The sequence below is a fragment of the Mastomys coucha genome, unplaced genomic scaffold (assembly GCF_008632895.1).
Source record: "Mastomys coucha isolate ucsf_1 unplaced genomic scaffold, UCSF_Mcou_1 pScaffold22, whole genome shotgun sequence".
NCBI lineage: Eukaryota > Metazoa > Chordata > Mammalia > Rodentia > Muridae > Mastomys > Mastomys coucha.
Window position 1 is genome coordinate 116049134 of NW_022196905.1, and position 21321 is coordinate 116070454.

General features: G+C 43.6%; 2 protein-coding genes across 7 annotated transcripts in view; one reads left to right on the forward strand and one right to left on the reverse strand.

Moving 5' to 3' along the window:
* Positions 1–14848, reverse strand: part of Rad9b (RAD9 checkpoint clamp component B) — a 40247-nt gene extending 25399 nt beyond the window's left edge. The window contains exons 1-6 of one of the 4 annotated variants that reach the window (XM_031337767.1): positions 14575–14848; positions 12562–12632; positions 11485–11634; positions 11181–11295; positions 3910–4009; positions 321–427 (exon numbers count right to left, since the gene is read on the reverse strand). In XM_031337767.1, the coding sequence (XP_031193627.1) occupies positions 321–427; positions 3910–4009; positions 11181–11295; positions 11485–11574 (412 nt within the window). In that variant the 5' untranslated portion in view covers positions 11575–11634; positions 12562–12632; positions 14575–14848. Of the gene's footprint in view, positions 1–320; positions 428–3909; positions 4010–11180; positions 11296–11484; positions 11635–12561; positions 12633–14367; positions 14479–14574 lie in introns of those variants that run through there. The other 3 variants (XM_031337766.1, XM_031337765.1, XM_031337768.1) reach the window with 3 other exon arrangements.
* The window catches only part of Vps29 (VPS29 retromer complex component), an 8671-nt gene continuing 1878 nt past the window's right edge, over positions 14529–21321 (forward strand). The window contains exons 1-3 of one of the 3 annotated variants that reach the window (XM_031337772.1): positions 14529–14710; positions 16401–16412; positions 19771–20674. In XM_031337772.1, the coding sequence (XP_031193632.1) occupies positions 14708–14710; positions 16401–16412; positions 19771–20067 (312 nt within the window). In that variant the 5' untranslated portion in view covers positions 14529–14707 and the 3' untranslated portion in view covers positions 20068–20674. Of the gene's footprint in view, positions 14711–16400; positions 16413–19770; positions 20675–21321 lie in introns of those variants that run through there. The other 2 variants (XM_031337774.1, XM_031337773.1) reach the window with 2 other exon arrangements.

The following is a 21321-nucleotide window of genomic DNA, read 5'->3' on the forward strand; positions in this document are numbered from 1 at the left end:
GTTTGTACTGCAGAAGGATCCGTGTGTGCCGCGTCTTTCCTGCCGGCGGGAGATAGCGCGGGACAATGAAAATACACGTATTTTCAATAACCACTCTTCATTTTAAAGTAATTCATTTGAATTTGAAATTCAAAGCCATACACTTTAACTGAATCATCTGAATCTCCCAGACCCGTCCATCCGTTTCACCACTTGTTTCTATCTAGCTGCTTCTCAGACCGCAGCTACTATTACAGCAGTGACTGTACCCTGTGTGGAGCCAGGAATAAGCAGGAAGTGTATTCCAGCCCAGCCCAGCCCAAGGTAGACATCAGCCTTACCCAGTGATTCCTCACTGGAACTCTTGAGGCAAAAGTTCCCTGGAGTAACAGAGAAGGTGACTTCTTCTTGATTTGACGTTAGAAGAGCAATGGCCTCAGCCAGCAGTCTGTAAGACATGATGAAAAGTATTAATATTATTTGAAAAACATCTAAGACCTTACTGGTATGAAAGTCTTGAATCTGGAAATCAACTGGCCTGTCTATGACTTAGGAAACACCCTTCAAAGGCCTACCTCGGTTCTCACTATGAGTATTTTAAAATCGTACCTTCATTTGTAGGCCAACTGAGAAAGCTTAGAAATCCAGGGCGTGTGAGATGTTGGTACTACCTTGGGAAAGCATGCAGAGGCTGCAGAGTGAGCAGAACATGAGATGGCACCTTCCATTCTGGTTCCATACCATAAGGATGACAGTAGAAGATGGAGTTCAAATAGAGCTGAAGTAAACTAAGCCAGACACCCATGTGGTGGTTTGAATTGCCATGATCCCTATAAGTCTTGAATACTTGGTGTCTGAATACTTGGTCCCTAGTTGATGGAACTGTTTGGGAAGAATTAGGAGGTGTAGCCTTGGAGGAGGAGGTTTGACACTGGGGATGGGCTATGAGGTTTCATATGCAGTTAGTTTTCTCTGCCTCCTACTTGCAGTTCTGATATATGAGATCTCAACTGTTCCTGCTGCCACAGTGGACTCGAACCCTCTGAAATTGTAAGCCCAATTCAACTTTATTTTTATTTCTTTATTTGAGACAGGGTCTACCTATGGAGTCCTGGCTATCCTAGAACTCAGCTCATTGTGTCCACAACCCTAGCCAGGAACTCACGGGGATCGTCTTGCTTCTGTCTTCTGAGTGCTGGAATTCAAGGTGTGTACCACCATGCCCAGCGAGGCTTTCTTTGATAAACTGCTCTGGTCATAGTGTTTTGTCCCACCAACTGCAATGTAACTAACCCACATAATAGGTAGAGGTTCTCACATGGCCTATGGCCTGGATTTCTATTACTCTCCTAGACTATCTAATTAATGCCAGTCACCTCAAAGTTCTCCTGACATCCAAATACCCTTTTATCATAGATCCCCTTTGGGCTGTTTTCTTCTTTTGTTTTTTTCTGAGACAAGGTCTCCTCACTCTATAGCCTAGGCTGGTGTGGAACTCAAGGTAATCAATCCTCTTGCCTCGGCCTCCTGAGGAGATTGCAGGTGAGAGCTACCATGCCTGGTGTAATTATGCTCCCTTTTGAATCACACATGCATTTGTGGAGAACTCAGGGTGAGACCCCCAGGCTTGAGGCCTGCTTTGCTCTCCTAGTGACCGTGATACTGAGCACCTTCCTGTGCTCTCTCTGCACGCTCAGGTCTTCTCTGCCCTTTCTAGTTGGATTGCTGGAGAGACAGCTCAGCAGTTAAGAGCACGGCCTAATCTTGTAGAGGACCTAAGTTCCAGTCCTAACATCTACATCCCTGCTCACAACCATCTGTAACTCCAGTTCCAGGGGATTGATACCTTCTTCTACCCTCTGAGGGCAGGCATGCACATGGTGTATAGACATACACACGGACAAAACAATCCCTCTGAATCCACACTATCCCTCTGAGCTAAAAGTTTCCATGCCTTCTCTTTTGGATTAGAAATGCATTCAGGGGGCTGGAGAGATGGCTCAGTGGTTAAGAGCACTGACTGCTCTTCCAGAGGTCCTGAGTTCAAATCCCAGAAACCACATGGTGTCTCACAACCATCTGTAATGAGATCTGATGCCCTCTGGTGTGTCTAAAGACAGCTACAGTGTACTTTCATATAATAAATAAATCTTTAAAAAAAAAACAGAAAAACAGAAGCTGTGAATAAATATATATAATATAATTTTTAGACTATTAGGAATAAAAAAGCAACAATTTTACCTATAAGGTTGTCAGAATTTGTAAAGATTTATAATGTCCTCTTATTTAGAAGGACTCTGCACTGGTCAGAGTATGAAGTGACAAACTGTTCAGATGGTGACAGCTATCAGAGCACTTGGGAGTTTAAAGTTTATCAGCCTATGACCCACTAACTCTGTTTTATGACTCTGTTGGGCACCTTGTACTAGAGCCCTAATGATCCTCATCTCCCTGTCCTTGGTCCCTAATCCCTTTCCTGGAGTGTGAGTTGAACTTAAACTCATTTGAGAAAAAGTAGCAGTAGCTATGGGGTAACAGTTCTGACAGAAGAGTGTAGAAGGCCTAAGACCTCTGTCTTGGGAGCCTTCTCCCATCAGTATCTGACATTTGTAAGGACTTTCAGTAGTAATCTGCAAGTTTGGAGTGGATTTTCCTGAGCTTCCAGCAACCATACCAGTGAGCAGAAGTGCCTTCCCAAGGTGACACTGTAGTCCTAGTGGTACTACTCAAACTCAGGAGAGACCTTGATCCAGGAACATCGAGATGAGACCCAGCTATTTCAACAGACTAATAAATGCCTGATTTGTGAAGGATCTATATTTGGGGAAATTTGTTTCACAGGAATAGATAACAGATACTAATCTGTGTACCATACAATATTGTTTCTGACATCAAAAATGAGGAAGCTATCTAAATGTTCCCTTGTAAGGCCATCAGTAGGAACTTGTAGCTCAGACACACAATGTAAAGAAAAAAAGCAACTACTCAAAATAAGACTGATTCAAGTGAACTGATATAAAGTTCCTCACAATAGCTTAAGTTTCAAAGGCAAGGTTAGGGTCAGAGAGATGGCTCAGCAGGTCAAGGCACTTGCTTGCCAAGCCTGATGACCTGAGTGGGATCCATCCCCAGGACCAATGTGGTAGACGGACAGACCTGACTCCTACTTGTCCTCCTCTAACCTCCAGACATGCGCAATAGCACGTGCATTCCCATACAACCTGGGAGTGGTAGGGGAGATGTGTGTTGTAGGGAGAGTCACCAGACTGCTAACGGAGCTACAGAGGATGGCAGAGGAGCTAGGCTCACTGGTCCCTGGCATTCTTCAGTACTGGTGGATGTGCTGCAAGGAACAAGGATTGCTTTTGTAATTTAAAAAAAGCAGTAAGGTAGAATAAGCTTTGCCCCAGAGACGTGCTAATTAGCAGTCAAGCCCGCAACTGAACAGAGAGCTTTCTGGACAATATGTCCTTTCTTGGACAATATTGGTCACTCCATTTCCTACAAGACAATAGAATAAGAAAATAAATTTGCATAAAAATGTTCAAATGTCCTCAGGCTGTGTGTCCTAGGGCTCAAAGGGAGGTTGTATAGAGAAGAAGCCTCACACCAGAGGCTCCTCTTGGCTGGATTGAGTGTGAGGCCATGGAGGGTATTTCAGAACTCCAGGTTCTTCCTGACAATGTCAGTGATTGTTCTAAGTCATGGGTTAGCCTTTTTAAAAGGATAACTGGCTAGGAAGCGCTAGGAGGAAGTGGGGGTAAGACAGGGTGGGTGGGGGTGAGTATGGCCAAAGTACAATGAACACAGCACCCCAGCATTTTGTGTGCTGACTTAAAAATAATCTTAAAAAGGAAAGAAAAGCTCTGGGGTGAATTGTTCAGTGCATGAGGACACTGTGTTCAGAAAGAGGCATCAGGAGACCTTTACCTTGGTTTAATCATCAGGATATTGGCACACAAGCTCTTTTCAAAGACAATTTTCAAGGGCTGACTGTCTTGGAAATACACATTGTGAGTTCTTTTAATACCTTAAAGAGAACAAAGCAACCTCTTAATAACTGTAAGTGCAAAATGAACAGGCTTTAAAAGCCTGCCTTTCACAGCTAAATTAAAGCAATAAAATTAATGTTTCCTGTGTGGTAGGTGCATACAGCCTGCAGTGGGATGTGGCCCTAATCATGAAATGTGATGTCGCCCCCTAGTGGACAAGGAACAACATGTCCCATCTTCCCAGCAAATGAGACAGGTCTCACCCAGCCCAGTGCTCTCAAACTTGAGAGGTAGCTGAGGATAAACTTGAACTCCTGCAGCTCCTGCCTCTACTTCCCAAGAGCTGGAATCAAAGGCAGGCACCATCATGCTCAAGTACTGGACGTCAAGCCCAGGACTTCTTGCATGATAAGCAAGCACCTGAAAACTTAGCTATGTGTCTAGCCCCTGAAAAGAAACATCTTGAATGCATGTGAAACAGTAACTGGTACTACAGGTTGTGGACCTACAAGACTCTTTTTGAATATTTTATTCAGGACTAGTCTCTCTTTATAGGACTTCTGGCAGTTAGGCCTCTAAATCTGGTCAGTGATTTCTTTTTACTGTAGGAGAAATAGCAATACGGGTCGAGTGTTCCTGTCCTAAATGCTTCCTGTTTCAGGGATTGAGAACTGGATCAATATATATGACTATTGCCTTTATTTATGTATGTGCACTGTATGTCTATCTGTGTACTATATGTGTGTCTGGTGCTCTCAGAGGCCAGAAAAGGGTTCTAGATACCCAGAACTGGAGTTACCATCAGTTGTAAGCTCTATGAGGGCAAGAGATGGCTCAGACCATCTTGCCACAAAGACTGATGACTTTAGTTTGAACCACATCACATGTGTGTGAGCACACGCGCACGCACGAACGCACACACAAGCACACACAAACACACACATACACTTTTTTTTTTAAGTTTAAAATTTCTTTAAAAACTGCTAGACATGGTGGCACATACTTTAACCCAGCACTCAGAAGGCAGAGGCAGACAGATCTCTATGAGTTCAAGGCCAGCCTGGTCTACAGAGTGAGTTCTAGGGCCAGCCAGAGCTAATTAGGCCTGGTCTTAAATAAAATTTGACACATTTCTCAGGTTACATGTTCAGTGAGATTCTTTGCTGTTTTGCTTTACTGAACAAGGACTGACTGACTGATGTGGCTAGAAACTTACTTGTAGACCAGGCTGGCCTCAAGCATTAGTAAATCTACCTTTGCCCTTGAATGCTGAGTGCACATTACTGAACCAACAATTATTAACTTAATAAATCTGCACATTTGTGTATCATCAAACTTTGTTCGTTTGACTGCATAGCAAACCACTCTGAACTGAGTTCCTTGGAACAGCAAACACCTGTTATTTCTCATGATTTCACTGAGTGGTTCTTGAGGTCTAACTCAGGCTGAGCTGTGGGGGGATCATCTGAGGTGGGGTCATTGTCTGTCTGGGACCTCAGTGGGAGCAACAAGGGTGGCTGAGGCCATATAGTCCATCCCAGAAGTCTATCCCTGGCTTCTTCTCTGGCTGGTAGAGAAATTCTGAGGCAGTGTTGCCCAGGCAAGGAACCTAGGGAAACCACTGCTGGTATCCAAATAAGACCACAGTAAACTGGAGCTGGAGAGGCAGCTCGCTCATTAAGAGCATTAGCTGGGCCGGGCGGTGGTGACTTTAATGCCTTTAATCCCAGCACTCGGGAGGCAGAGGCAGGCCGATTTCTGAGTTCGAGGCCAGCCTGTTCTACAGAGTGAGTCCAGGACAGCCAGGGCTACACAGAGAAACCCTGTCTCGAAAAACAAAAAAAAAATAAAAAAATAAAAGAGCATTAGCTGGTCTCCCAGAGGACCTAGGTTGAATCCACATGATGGCAACATAACCATTCATAATTCTAGTTCCAGATGGCCCGATGCCCTCTTCTGGTCTCCTCAAGCATTGCATAAATATATGGCACACAGACAAAGCTATGTAAGCAAAACAGCAAAACACCCATATACATTAAAACAAAACAAAACAACAAAACCAAAAAAAAAAAAAAACCCACACTGAGATTCAAAGTGAGGAGACAGACTCCGACTTTTGAAGTGAGGGGCTACAGATAATATGGCAACTTTTGATGGCGACCATAGAAGGATGGTTTTAAGATCTTGAACTAGCGATGATATAGGAGAAACTGGAATGGTAAACTGAGGTTGTAAAGGATCTAGGAAGCTTATTTAGGAAATACTAAGTACTAATACGAAGTTTCACAAAGTAGAATTTAGTTAAAGCAGTGCTCAAGGATGATCAGTACTGGCCATGCTCTGTAGAAACTGCAGGATGGAAGTAGTTGTTCTTGAACATAATTGAAGTGTAGGTTTTGATGAGTGTTTGTTCCTATTAAGATGTGTTCACTATGATTGCCTCCAATTAGGCTCTATGCCCCTAACAAAAGAAGACACTCCTAGTACACAGCTGGCCATTAGATTCATTCCCATATCAAAGAGCATGCTTCTATAATGCAGTTCAAAGTGAGCAGCAGTGGGTCAGGGCTGCCATGAATTCCCAACCCTTCATTAAATCCAGGTTCTCTTAGCAGAAATAGCATAATTCTTCCCAGCCAGGCAGGACAGCCTTGGTTAACTACAGCCCTGGAAGAGCAGCCCTGATTTGCCCCAGGAAAACTATGACAATACTTTACACTGTAAATCTAAGTCTCTCCATTTGTCCAAATAGCTATGTGAGACATGATTATTGTACAAAGTATAATTTGGGGCCATGAAGCTATGTGAGCTGATGAGATTTTGTTCAAGGCATGTTCCCTTTTGTATGTTAGCTAGAACCAGTTGTCTGTGGATTAAGAGTTTTCCTTTCTTAAGCACTGACATGATTTCTCACTGGGAAAGCAAGTTAATTCTGTAGCACTAGCAGGGAGCAAATCAGATAAAAATCTGTGTTCTCAGACCTGCATTATTTAAAATTATTTATTTATATGTCTGTATGTACATATGTATGTAAGTATGTATGTACATGGCTAAGGAGGTGCCCAAGGTTAGAAGAGGGTGATGGATGCCCTGGAGCTGCTCTTAGAGGTGTTTGTGCTGCCCAGTGTGGGTGCAGGGATTTGAACCCTGGTTCAGTACTCTTAACCACTATGCCATCTCTCCAGCCACTATGTTTTCTTCAGTATTTGTTTTTGTTTTGTATGTGGGGGAGTACATATGCTATGGCATGTGTGTGGAGGTCCAATGATAACTTTTAGAGTCAGTTCACTCCTTCCATCACGTAATTCCAGGGATTGAACTCAGGCCATCACACTTGGCAGCAAGAACCTTTACTTGCTAAGCCATCTTACTGGCCCTTCACATCTTATGAAACTGACAAGATTTTCTGTTTTGTTTTACCTGTAAAACAATAGGCTGTGGAGCTGAACATGCATTCTAGAAAACATGCTATAGCTCTTGGTCCCTGGACAAGGGTATAGGACATTTGGAGGTTACTGGATTGTCTCTGGGTAAATAAGATATTTCAGAGTTTTGAACTCTGGGATGAAATTATCAGTCGTTTGGCTCTTTCTGTGTGTGTGACAGGTTTTGATATTTAGCCTTGGCTTCCCCAGTACTCACTATGTAGGCCAGGTTAGCCTCAAACTTAAATCCTCTGCTTCAGACTTTTGAGGGCTAGGTGTGTGTTCCACCACTACACTCAACAGTATGACTTTTTTTTTTTTTTTTTTTTGAGACAAGGCCTCATATGTAGACTATCCTGTAACTGGAACTCATTATGTAGATCAGGCTAACATCCATCTCACAGAGTTCCACCTGCCTCTGCCTCCTGAGAGCTGGCATCAAAGACACTGTGCCTCATCTGACCTATTTTAACGGAAGCACGGGGGCTGCTGTTTTGGGAAAACACTAAGCTCAGAAGCTGACAAATCTCTGCTATAAAAATATATCTGTGTCACCTGTGCTGAGCTAAGTCATGGTGCACATGGTGGAAGTACTCCACAGAAGCAGCTATAGTTGTTGGGAGATGTGCTTCAGGTTCATCCACACAAAGGTCAGAACATCCCTCAGTGGCTTAGAGAACTCCTGAGATGCCAAAACAGTTAAGCTTGGGACTCGCCATTATCTTTGGAGTTGTGTTTTCAAAGGCAGGGACACCCTCAAAGGTTATTGGTTATTTAGTGTTTTTTTTTTTTCTTTTTTTAACCAATTTGAAATCATTAGCATACCTATAGGTTACCTTGCAACAAAAACCTAAGCAAGTCCAGCCTCCACTTTCCTGAATACGTGTGCATGAATCCGAGCTTCACTCCCTCCAGACCCGCAGAACCCTTTTAGAAGCCCCTCTGTGCAGGCCTGCCTTTACATGTGAAGAGCACATTTTTCAGGGACTCTGCAGAATTTGTGCTGAGCAACTCTATGGCCAGTGCAAAAGGAAAGCAAGAGCGTCAGGAAGAGCATCAATATGTGGACAGGATCCTTAAGAGGACCACAGGCTTCTCCTTTTAGCAGATGCCTGGCAATTGCCCTTCTGCAGGCTGTTTATGGTTTGAGTCAAGGTGACTAGTTTATTGTGGCAGCTCAGGTTTGGGCAATTATTTTCTACTAGCAAAAGAACTAAACTGACTTCACTAACTCTTAGTTTTCCCCCAAAGTCCCAATCTGTATTTCTAGCAGTCAACTGAGTAGAGTATCTTCTCAGGAGACTTTTCTCAACAGAACCTGAACAATGTTTCTCCACCAGCTAACTGACAAAATGTTGCAAGCATAAACTGCAAATTTCTGCAGCCTTGGGTAGAACTAGCCCAGGACTGGGCAGCACCCATGCCACAGTCCTGCCTTTGATCCTCCCTCCTTTCCAGCTTCAGGACTCTGTGGTGTAAACCTTACAGTAGAAAGTGCCGGGCAGTGGTGGCACACACCTTTAATCCCAGCACTTGGAAGGCAGATTTCTCAGTTTGAGGCCAGCCTGGTCTATAGAGTGAGTTCCAGGACAGCCAAAGCTACACAGAGAAACCCTGTCTCGGAAAAAAAAAAAAAAAGTGGTCCAGATATGGCAATTAGCTAAATGGATGACAACACTGCGACCAGGTAGAATCCAGGTTGGTCTAGTCATACAGAGTCAAGCACTGTGTCAAGGGATATACAAGGTAAATTTTAGGAAGCTCTTGGTGGTACTGACATTGTGTGCTGTGAACTAAACCCGGTGAGTGAAAAGAAAGAAAAAGACAATGAGGGAAGAAGGAAGGAAGGGGAGAAGGGAGGGAAGCATGGAGGGAGGAAGAAAAGAAAGAAGGAAGGAAGGGAGGGAAGAACAAGAAGGAAGAAGAGAAAGGAGAAGAAAAGGAGGAGGGACCAGAGGAGGAGGGACAGGAGGAGGAGGGATGGAGAAAAGGAAGAAGGAAAAGGAAGAAGGAAGAAGAAGAAAAGGAAGGGGGGAGGGAGAGAAGGCATGAGAAACAGCAGCAGCAGCAACTAGGGCAGCCTGGACTGAACCATGCCTGTAGTGCAACTTCAAATTTTCACCCTCACCTGAACCGTCGGATTTCCCCCTTCTATTCTTTGTAAGGGTATTCTTAAAGCATCCTGCATAATAAAAGCACCCTTCAAAAACTGTCTTAAATGGATTAATCACTAATATTTTTGTTTCAATTTTTGCTTTTGTTTCAAGACAAACTCATGTATTTCAGGCTGGCCTTAGCTTGCTATGTAGCTGCTCTCCATCCACTTCGTCCCCAGCTGCTGCCAGCTGGTGGAGGAGGAAGTGAACATCCCTAACCGGCAGGTTCTCGTTACTGGTGCCACCGGGCTTCTTGGCAGAGCAGTTTACAAAGAGTTTCAGCAGAGCAACTGGCACACCGTTGGCTGCGGCTTTCGAAGAGCAAGACCAAAATTCGAACAAGTGAACCTGTTGGATTCTGAAGCAGTTCACCACCTCATTCATGATTTTCAGCCTCACGTCATAGTGCATTGTGCTGCTGAGAGAAGACCAGATGTTGTTGACTTCTGATCCCCCTGCCTCTAACCTGCTCAAGTAATGGGATTACAGACACACACCACTAAGCCCAGTACAAAAGTACTTACTGGAGCTAAGAGAGCCATGTTTGAGATGATTCAGATACTGAAATCCACCCAGTAGTCGTGGCTGAACACCCGCTCTGCAACAGGCTCGAGGCCTGTCCCTGTAAGACCTCACTTTCTCCCCACGGTGGCCTGTGGCATGAAGGCAAAGCCACCCCAGTGTACACAGCAGAAAGGGAAGGCTCCTGGAACTTATGTTCTTCCACAAAGCTAACAAGCCATGGAACAGAACTCACAGCTACATTTTGTGACAGTCCGCCTTGCTGTCTTTTTAAGTACATTCTTTACATGGTTTGCTATTACATGGATTTAGATTCAAAGAAGGGAGAAATAATGCTACACCATTTGTATTTATAGATTAAAACTTAAGGCTTATAAACACATGACCTTCCAAAAGATTATTCCTGAACATAGAAGATTTGGACCAATGTTACAAGTATTAATTTCTCTGAGCCAGGGTTTCACTCCATAGGTGAGAGCCTAAAAGTAGCTATATAGCTGCACTGGCCTGGAAGTGTGAGGTTCAGGGATGGTGCCCTTGGGTCCTGCTAGAAAAGCCAGTTCAGGTTCAATTGAGCATTTGTGTAGGGAACTTGTGTCATGTGTGCCAGTGTGTGTATGTGTGTGTGCACATGAGACGTTAGACCAGAGGTCAACCTCAGGTGTCATTCCTCAGGGCCTGTCTACCATTTGGGGTCCCTGTTCCTTGAGATGGCACCTCTCCCTGCTCTGAGGCTCATCAAGTACGCTGGCTATTGGGACAGTGAGCCCCAGGGACCTGCCTGCTTCTGCCTCTGCAGCACTGCATCTACCAGCACGTGCCACTATACCTACATTTTTTGACATGGGTCTGATCATGATGTCAGATCATTTGCTTGCAAGGCTGACTAATCTACCTCCCTGGTTGGACATTTTAAAAAGCTGCTTTGTTTTGCATACAGACGAGCTTGTGCCATTTAGTAACAGTGGCCACCTTACTTTCACTACACCTGCAGACAGGTGCCACACCTGCCACACTCCATCCCTGCACAGAACCCACTTCACAGTCAATCTGCACACTGTACGCATAAAGACACTAGGAAGCACACTGTTTTCTGCTGCACCTACCATGCCTGCCGAAGAACTGAATGACGACTCTGCATTTATCCGCTCTAGTGACCATTGTGCACTTCTCTACACTTCTTTCAAGGTAATTCAGACATCTAAAGATTGGCAGGATTGACTGCAACACAAATACATTGTAAACATTAAACACACACTTAACTATGGCTGCCCCATTAACTTTTAAAAACCCAACAGATCAAAGTCTGTGTATTCATAAATGGCATCAAAACGATTAAATATAAGTACAGCTGTTAAGTCCTACAAAAGGAGTATTTTTCCCATATAAAAGAAAGCCAACTGTTTTTACCTTCATTGCCAACTTGCAATTTAAATTCAGTGGTAAGTCATCATCACTCATCGTGGCTGAAGGTGACCATTGATAATGTTGAAAAAACATTGACGAGAACAGGACATAGCCATATGTGGAATGACAAGAATTCACAGATCTCAGAGCAAGCTGGAAAAGAATAAGTTTGCTATTTGAGAGAAAACCAACCTCTATCCTCTCTCAATCCTATTGTAAATATAATGCCACAAATACATTCAAATAAAACCATGTGCATTGAATTTGCACATAATATCTACATATTGTATATATCTGTATTGAACATACATATACAAAATCCGTAATCTCAAGCTCTGATACCATAAAGCTGTAAATGTCCACAGTGATCATACTGTTAATGCATGAAGTGGTGGAAAGTGATAGAGAAGAGCCCTGACTGACCTCATGCCTTGCCCAAGGGGAGAAGCTACCACTTAATTCAGCCATTCTGGGAATGCATGCATGGAACTGTTAGGTTTTGGATTTTTTTTTTTTTTTGGTTTTTCGAGACTGGGTTTCTCTGAGTAGCCCTGGCTGTCCTGGAACTCACTCTGTAGACCAGGCTGGCCTCAAACTCAGAAATCCACCTGCCTCTGCCTCCCAAGTGCTGGGATTAAAGGCGTGTGCCACCACCACCTGGCAGGTTTTGGAATTTTTAAGTGCTCGAGATTTTACCCACTACACCTTGCTTGGACTTAGCACTTTTAAAACATCTTCTCTTGTTTAATATATGATCAGTCACTTAACATTCTTTTACATTTACTTTGGCTTGTAAGATAGGTTCTCATATTTCAAACTGGTCTCACACTTGCTATATAGCTGGCTGAAGTCTGCCTCCTTGGTGCTGGGATTATAGGCTTGTGCCATCACACCTGGTTTTCTTGTTTGTTTGGGGTTTTTTGACCAGGAGGGGAGGGTTTGAGACAGGGTTTCTCTGTGTAGCCCTGGCTGGCCTTGAACTCAGAAATTCACCTGCCTCTGCTTCCCAAGTGCTGGGATTAAAGGTGTGCACCACCACTGCCTACTGGCACACCTGGCTTTTTAACTTGACTTACTTACACCTTTCTCAGATGGGTCTAGCCACAGTTCATCGCTCACTCGTGATAGAGTTTGTATTGCTTTCCCAAATACTATGGAGGAAAAGAAAGGCGCCGTTCATATTCTTCCCAAGCAGTAAAGATAAATTACAAGACTACTTCTGCATGCACAGGACTCAAGTGAAAACTGGAAAGGACGGTAGGATAGACTAAACAACTTAATCATGCCTATGAAATTCAATTGATTTTTCTGTTGAGCTCTGTTACTGCCCTGTGGGTCAGACTGCCAGAGCTGGAAATAGGGGATTTTGGTTTTACAGAGACAAGACTACTCCTCAACCAAAACACTAGTTATCCAAAATTGTTGGCAACTATCCTACCCAAACTTCAAGGCCTACTCTAATTGACCCCACTTCATCTTGGCTCTACCAACTGCTCTGAGCTTGAGCTTGGGCTAAAGGCAGGAAACTAACTGGTTACCACTTCCATTGATTCGTGGGCTATACATATTATAACAATACTCAGCATCTTGGCTTCCAACATGCTATGTTATGTTAACATGTTATGTAAGACTATAACGATCTCAACTTTGATGCTGTATCAAGTCCTAGCAAAGTGCATCATGAGAGGAATCACCATGACAAGAATTCATCACAGTGGCCAAATGTCTATGATGCCACAGAGCTGGAAACAGTGGTATGAAATCTTTTTCCTGAATATGTCTGAACAATTTCCCATTAATTGATTACATTTAACTTTTAGGGTAGAACAAAGCTCAAGGTATACCTGAGAGTTAAATTACTCAGCTAATCCACACAGCATTTTATAGATGAATTTACATTAGGAAATGCTGTACACCCTTACCTACATACACAGTAAGAATTCAATAAATATGCATCTATATAAAATTCAACATTATTTCTCCTGCAAGCCAATTTCCATGCTAATGCTCTCATTCATTTTGTTTTGTTTTGTTTTGTTTTTTTGGTTTTTCCGAGACAGGGTTTCTCTGTATAGCCCTGGCTGTCCTGGAGCTCACTCTGTAGACCAGGCTGGCCTCGAACTCGGAAATCAGCCTGCCTCTGCCTCCCAAGTGCTGGGATTAAAGGCATGCACCACCACCACCCGGCGTTTTTTTGTTTTGTTTTGTTTTGTTTGTTTTTTTCCTCCCAACCTCTGCAGGCGGACGGAACACAGGCCCTTCCTTGTACATGCCAAGCAAGTTGTCTGTGTACTCACAAACCCCAGCCCAAGCATTTCCTTTTATAAGGCTATCTATATACGATATAGTTTCCTACACAGTCCTTCTAATTACTGAGCTCATTACACGCATGGTTTAGTCCGTGCTCCTAACAACCTCTAGCCACAAAGGTGTTAATATTAGTCTCATTTTTCGACTGAATGACACAGGGGCTTGTTTGAGATCATAGATTAAAACCAAAACCAACAACAACAACAACAACAAAAATGTCTCTGGCAGAATCTCGAATAAAGAGCATGTTGGTTTCTTTCCTCAGCTCAAAAAAATACTTTTGCTGGTCAAGTATTATTTTTTCCCTCTCAGATTCTCCCACACAATAGCCCTCATCAATCTGACTTAAGGCCCGGCGCCACAATACATTTCTTGGTTCACCAAATTAAATACTAGGCATAAATAAAAGGAACGGTTCGAAGCCCAGTAGGGCCCACGTGAGGAGCGCTAAGGCCCGGCTTCGTGTCGTCAGTCGTGGCGAAGAATGGCAGAGGAGGCGTAAGAGGACGATGGAGCCTCTTCACAGGCCTTAGACTTTCCCGCTTCTAAGTAGCAAAGCAAGAAAGGCCGCTCCACCTTTCACCTGACCGCCCGTCATCCCGCATTTCAGCATAGCTACGGGAACAGCAGGCATGGCGGGAAGAAGCGCGCCAGCCGCAGGTGCCCGGATGCTGCAAGCCCCTACCTTGCCCCGCCCACAAAGACTTTCCCATCGCGCCGCGTTTTTGTTTGTTTGTTTGTTTTTTTTTAATTTTTCGCTTTCCGACGGGAAAGGACCCTTACGGGCTCCCGTAGGGTAGTCTCTCGCAAACTCCGCGTCTCATTGGTGGCGGAAGAGGTGGGCGGGTCGCCGAGGAGCCGGAGAAAGAGGGCGGCGGCGTTCGTGCGGCGGATCGAACGGAACCCTGGTGACAGGATGGTGAGCCCCAAGGCGGCGGTGACCCGGGTCGGGACGGGATGCTGCGGAGGATCCGGGTGGCGGCGGCGGCGGAGGAACGGGAGGACCGCGGCTAGCCGAGGGTGCGGCTCGGCCTGGCGTCGCGGCCAGAGGGCGTGCGAGGCCTTCCCGTCACGAGATCGGCTCCGGCCGTCGGTGTGGCCGCGTATCTCCCTCCCGTTCCTCCCCGACTCGCTGGAGTGAGCCGGCCTCGGTGCAGAGCGCGGAGTAGCCGCCGCACTGGCCACCCAGGACGGCGAACGGGAAAGGGACTGCTAGTCTCCTGGGGCCGCTGCAACCCCATAGAGCGAACTCGTGGGGATCGAGTGGAGTCTGCGGAGATTGGAGAGCCTTAGCTCCCCACCAGTCTGCAGCAGACCTTTGCCCCCCAACCTCACCCCCTACGGCTTTTCTGTGTGAAATTTGGAGAGCAGACACGTCCCTGGAATCAGGTTTTCGAAGGCACCCTTTGCTCTCTAAAGTTTGGGGGGGGGCGGCTGTTTGACCTCTGCTGTGCATCACATTTCTTTTAAATTTTTATTTTATTTTTTTATTTACTTATTTATTTTGGTTTTTCCAGACAGGGTTTCTCTGTGTAGCCCTGGCTGTCCTGGAACTCACTCTGTAGACCAGGCTAGCCTCTAACTCAGAAATCCACCTGCCTCTGCCTCCCAAGTGCTGGGATTAAAGGCGTGTGCCACCACTGCCCGGCTTTATTTTTAATTTTTGTGTATGTGTCTCTATATGAGTTTATGTGCACCAAACAAGTTGCCACTGGAGACCAGAGGGCATGGGATCCCCCAGCACTGGAGTTTCAGGCCGTTGTGAGGTTCTGTGTGGGTACTGGGAACCAAATCTGGCTCAGTGAGTGCCTTTAATTGCTGAGCCATCTCTTCCAGCCTAAGTCAGGTATAATGTAGCCCTGGCTGGCCTGGACTTCAGAGATCTGCCTTCCTCCGTCTCCTGAGTGTGGGCACCAAAGAAATGTGCCACCACGCTGAGCTTTATCTTTCCTTGACACTTCCGTCACGTGATAAAGTACTCCTGCTAGTAATGTCCTCTATATAGCGCACAACTTACCCTGGAGCATGATTTTTCAATACTAGAACCTCAAACACATATATATGGTTTTATGTGTGTATGTATACGTGTGTGCGTGTGCGTGTGCGTGTGTGTGTGTGTGTGTGTGTGTGTGTGTGTGTGTGTATATATATATGTAGAGAGAGAGAGAGAGAGAGAGAGTATATCTAGAGATAACAAAACCCCAGGAATGAGGAAATATTAGCCTTAACCTATTCCTGATGAATTCTTCAAATTATAAATATCGAATCTTATAAAGAGTAGACAGAATGAGAAATAAAGAAACAGGAATTGGTGTGGAAAGCAAGATTAGAAAATATAGAAAGACATGGACAGTTTGCTGTGTGTGGGTGTTTGTCCTGTGTTTAAAAAGAGAGTGTGTAGTTCTTTTGGAATTATTTTCGGCACAGCTGATTTTTAACACTTCATAACATTCAGAAATCATTAACAACTTTTGCATATTTGGTATGGGTTTTTGTTTTCTTTTTTTTCTTTTAGCTTTTGTTGCTTTCTTTAACATTGGTCATGTTTCATCCCCCCTCCTTTTTTTTTTCATTCCCCTGTCTGCAATCAACTTCTTCATTCCACTAAGGCTGGGCACAGAGTAAGTTTTCTCCGCTCCTGCTACAGTGGTGGTTGGGTAGCTGATAACTGGCTGGGTCTCTCACCCTTTCCAGCTCTGTCAAATAAGGAGTAATCAGATCCCCGGGCTTTGTTTGGGTTTTGCTTATATATGATTTTGACAAGACTTTTGCTTCCAGATTCTTTGCTACCTTTACTGTCCGTCTAACCCGATTTGTCATTGTGGAATTTAGGCCAGGGCACTCTTGACAAGTGTCGTGTAACTATTTGCTATAACTTGGTCACCAGCAGAAAACCACGGGGTTCTGTCTTACTCTGTAGCCATGATGCTGCCCACGGGGGCCGTTCATCCAGCCAGTCTTTACACACTGTCAAGTGGCACCTTATCGAGTTGACATGTTCAGTCAGGATAACAGTGTTGTGTCTCACCTATGTTCTCTCTGGTACATTCTCACTGAACAGTTCATTTTTAGTCTCAGAGATTTTGAACCTGTTTTTAGACATACACCCTCTTATGAGTTCAGAGTTCTTTTAATATAGATTTTTTTTCTTTCACTTTTCCTCACATGTCAGCACCCACAGTAACTCTGTCCTTCAATCCAAATCTGAAGAGATTCTCCACCCTCTAAAATGAAGATGGTGTGTGCCAAGGCATATCTGTTGATTGATGGTGGATGCTCTGTAGTGGTTGTAGCTTTCAAAGGTTTTCCCTAAAATGTGCTCATTTTGTGACCACCCACCTGTTATTTCATCTACTCTGTGTCCTTATAACTGTTCCTTTTGGCTTTGTCGTGAGATGAATCAAGTTTGTTTTTGTAATCATTCTCATTTCACACATTTTTCTTGTTTTGGTTTGGTTTTGGTTTTTCACGACAGGGTTTCTCTATATAGCCCTGGCTGTCCAGGAATTCCATCTGTAGACCAGACGGGTCTTGAACTCAGAGATCCACCTGCCTCTGGCACTTGAGTGCTGGGATTAAAAAAGTGTACACCACCACAGCTGCCCAGCCATGTTTTAGTTCTGGATTGATTTTAAATTTTGATTAAAATTTTTTATTTCGTTATTTTATATTGGATGTGTTTGCCTACATGCCTGTCTGTACTACATGTGTGCCTGGTACCCTCCAAGGCCAGCTAAGACAAGGCGTCAGATCCCCTGGTACTGGAGTTCCGGACAGTTGTGAGCCACCATGTGCTGAGAATCTGGATCCTCTGGAAGAGCAGTCAGCTCTCGTAACCACTGGACCCCTCCCCACCTGCCAAATTAACTATTTTAAGTTAATTTTAACATTATGGAGGCAAAACTATTTGCTTTATCATATTAAACATGTAATGCTTCCTTTGATATGTTCAGAGGTAGCCATGTCTTGAACAGCAGGTAAAGAATATGTACACTGATGCATGGAAGGTCTGTATGAGGAGACCCTGGGAGGCGCTTGTACTAATCAACAGGGAAAGCCTTCCGTCGCCCTCAGGGGACATGTGTTAGCTTTAAACGGACTTTTACACTACTCTCTGTCTATTTAACTCAATCTTGAATTTTTTTTTTTTTTTTGGTTTTTCGAGACAGGGTTTCTCTGTGTAGCCTTGGCTATCCTGGAACTCACTCTGTAGACCAGGCTGGCCTCGAACTCAGAAATCCGCCTGCCTCTGCCTCCCAAGTGCTGGGACTAAAGGCATGCGCCACCACCGCCCGGCCTTCTTGAAATTTTTTAACTTAAAGTGTCATAGGACTGCCCCACCCCCACCCCTATACACACTTTGGACAGGATTTCACTGTGTGTAACTTTGCCTGGAACTTGCTTTGTAGCCTGGGCTGGTGCTGAACTCACAGAGATCTGCCTGGCTCTTCCTCCTTAGGGCTGGGACCAAAGGTGTACACCACCATGCTTGTCTTAGGATTGACTTTTTAATTTTTTGATATTTCAAAGCAGATAACACTTTTGTCATCTGAGACTGTGGCAGCTTCCGGCTACCTCCTGCTAAACTCATCACTCCATTTGATGTGAAAGTGTTGTTTTAAGTTTACAAACTATACTGAGGGGATGGAAGAAGCTATTTTATCCAGGTTATACAGATATGACAGGCTTCTAGTGAGAAAAAAAAAACAAAGATAGTAAAACTTAAAAATCAGATGTACATATACATCTACTGAGACTCTAGGCATTGGTGCCCTGTAACACACTGCTAAGAGTTTGAAGTAACACATTCAGTTATTTTTGGCTAATGTTTTCCAAAGAGTTCTTAGCATAAATGATAAAATTAATCTTTTCCCTATTATTTCATTTTTTTCTATTATTCTACTTGTATATTTATATACATACATACATACATACATACATCTATATGTAAATGTATGTATTTAGTGTGTGTGATAGTTTCACTTTGCAGCATTGGCTGGCCTAGAACTGGAACTTGCTTGTCATGTAGCCCAGGTTGGCCTTGAACTAGTAATCTTCCTGTCTCAGCTTCCTGAGTGCTGGATTTATAAGCATGAAACACCATACCCCACATAATCAATCAATCAATCAATCAATCAATCTCTCTCCCTCTCTTCCTCCTTTCTCCTTTTTGAGACAGGGTCTCACTGTGTTATCTTAGGCTGGCCTGGAGCTCTCTTTGTAGACTAAGTTGTCATCAAAGTCATGAGATCGACCTGCCTCTGCTTCCTGAGTGCTGGGACAAAAGGTGTGAACTACCATACTCAGCCATATGATTCTGAGCTGCTTTGTGGGTGCTGGGAGCTGAACCTGGGACCTCAGAAAGAGCAACCAGGTCTCTTAACATCTGAACCATCTCTCTAGGTCCATATTATTTCATTGCCAGTAATTTCCTTTAACAATGCTTTTTTCAGTTAAATGTTTTATACAGTTGCAGAAATAAGAATGTCACTCTTTAAAACTACTAAGTGCTATAGATTCCAGCAATATGTTAATTTATTTTATAGTTTCATTTTATTCAATATAATTTATAGGTTTCTAAATCAATTTTTTAAAATTATTTTTTACTTTTTCTGAGAAAGGATCTGTTTATAGTGGTGACTGACCTAGAACTTCCTATATAGCTAGGTAGGCCTTGAACTTATGGCCCTCTTGCCTCTCTCTCCCTGCTGGGATTATAGATGCATGCTCTCACAACTGGCTAATGAATCATTTTAGAATACTTGATTTTATCCTAGTTATTGGTAAATAACAAATTTGACATCCAAGATGATATTAGCTTAGACTAGATATAGTACCAAGTGTTGGTTGGCCCACAATAGGACTGTCTGAGTGACTTCTGCTCTGTTCTGGATCTCTGTTTAAAGGGATGGTGATGGGAGGATCGTGTCAGTTGACATCATGACTAATGCCGTGTTTTTTCACTCTGACCCCTGAAAGTTGGTGTTGGTATTAGGAGATCTGCATATTCCACACCGGTGCAACAGCCTGCCAGCCAAATTTAAAAAACTCCTGGTGCCAGGAAAAATCCAGCACATTCTCTGCACTGGAAACCTTTGCACCAAGGAGAGCTATGACTATCTCAAGACTCTGGCTGGTGATGTCCACATCGTGAGAGGAGACTTCGATGAGGTGCCATTTTCCTTTCCCTCCTATCTGTGCTCCTTTCTCACTTCTTTGTGTAACCTTTATCTTTTAGACTTGAGTTTTTCCATTCTTTCTCCCCAGCCCCTTTGAAAACATATCCTAGAAACTAGACGTGCAGTTGTAGAACCCGTGTCTAAGCATACACAATGCCTGGGTTCAATCCTTAGCATCACAATTATGTCTCCCAAGTATAAAATTCCGAGTGAACTATCCGTTAGTTTGCAGCGAGAAATGTTCTGGACTCAGACATTCTCAGACTTGGGTACATATATAATGAGTTATTGGGAATAAGAGCTGGATCTAAACATTAAATTCATTTTTGTTTCATTCCTATATACCTTATTTGCATAGCCTGAAGATACAATGTGGATTCCAGTGTATCTGAGTCTATGAAATAAGACAGGGGATATGAAATAAGATCTTAGATTTAAGCCTTGCCCACTAGTTACTAAATAATGTGTTTTGTTTTGTTTTGTTTTTTGAGACAGGGTTTCTCTGTGTAGCCCTGGCTGTCCTGGAACTCACTCTGTAGACCTATTTCGTACTCAGAAATCCACCTGCCTCTGCCTCCCAAGTGCTGGGATTAAAGGCCTGTGCCACCACTGCCCAGAAATAATGTGATTCTTGACAATTACTTTTCTTTTGACCCTTAATAAATATGATTGGAATTGCATAATTCACAAGAATAAACCTGATTCCAAAATGAAGAAATTACTTTGTGCTTCTAGGAATCTTAAGCTTTTCAAAAATTATTCAATTTGGTTGGTGCTTTCAAAGGGCCATTGAGGCATGTCAGAGGGCAAAAGTACTTGCCACCAAGCCTGATGACCTGGTATGATCCACAGGATCCACATGGCAGAAGGAGAGAATTGACAATAGGTTGTTTTATAACTGCCACATGTGTATAGTGGCACATAAACTGACACACAGAAAATAAAAATTTAAAACTTAAAAAAAAACAAAAAACAAAAAAAGTGTCTTTACATCACACAAAATGAACATACAGTGTTCTTATTTAGCAGATATAAAAAGATTTGAGGTAAAATATGGTGATAAAAGACTAGCAATACAAGAAAGGACAGTCTACTTGTTTGGGTTTTTTGAGAGTTTGTCTATTCTTGGCTCTCTTGGAACTCTGTAGACCAGGCTGGCCTCGAGTTCACAGATCCGCCTGCCTCTGCCTCCCAAGTGCTGGGATTAAAGGCGTGTGCCACCACTGCCCGTTGACAGCCTACTTGTTCGTTAGAATGTAGGTCTAGTTTATTAAAAAAAAAATTAAGGCTTCTGTATTTGTGTTAAAAATCAGTTTAATTAACAAGGCTAAATTTCATTTCTAGTTTGCTA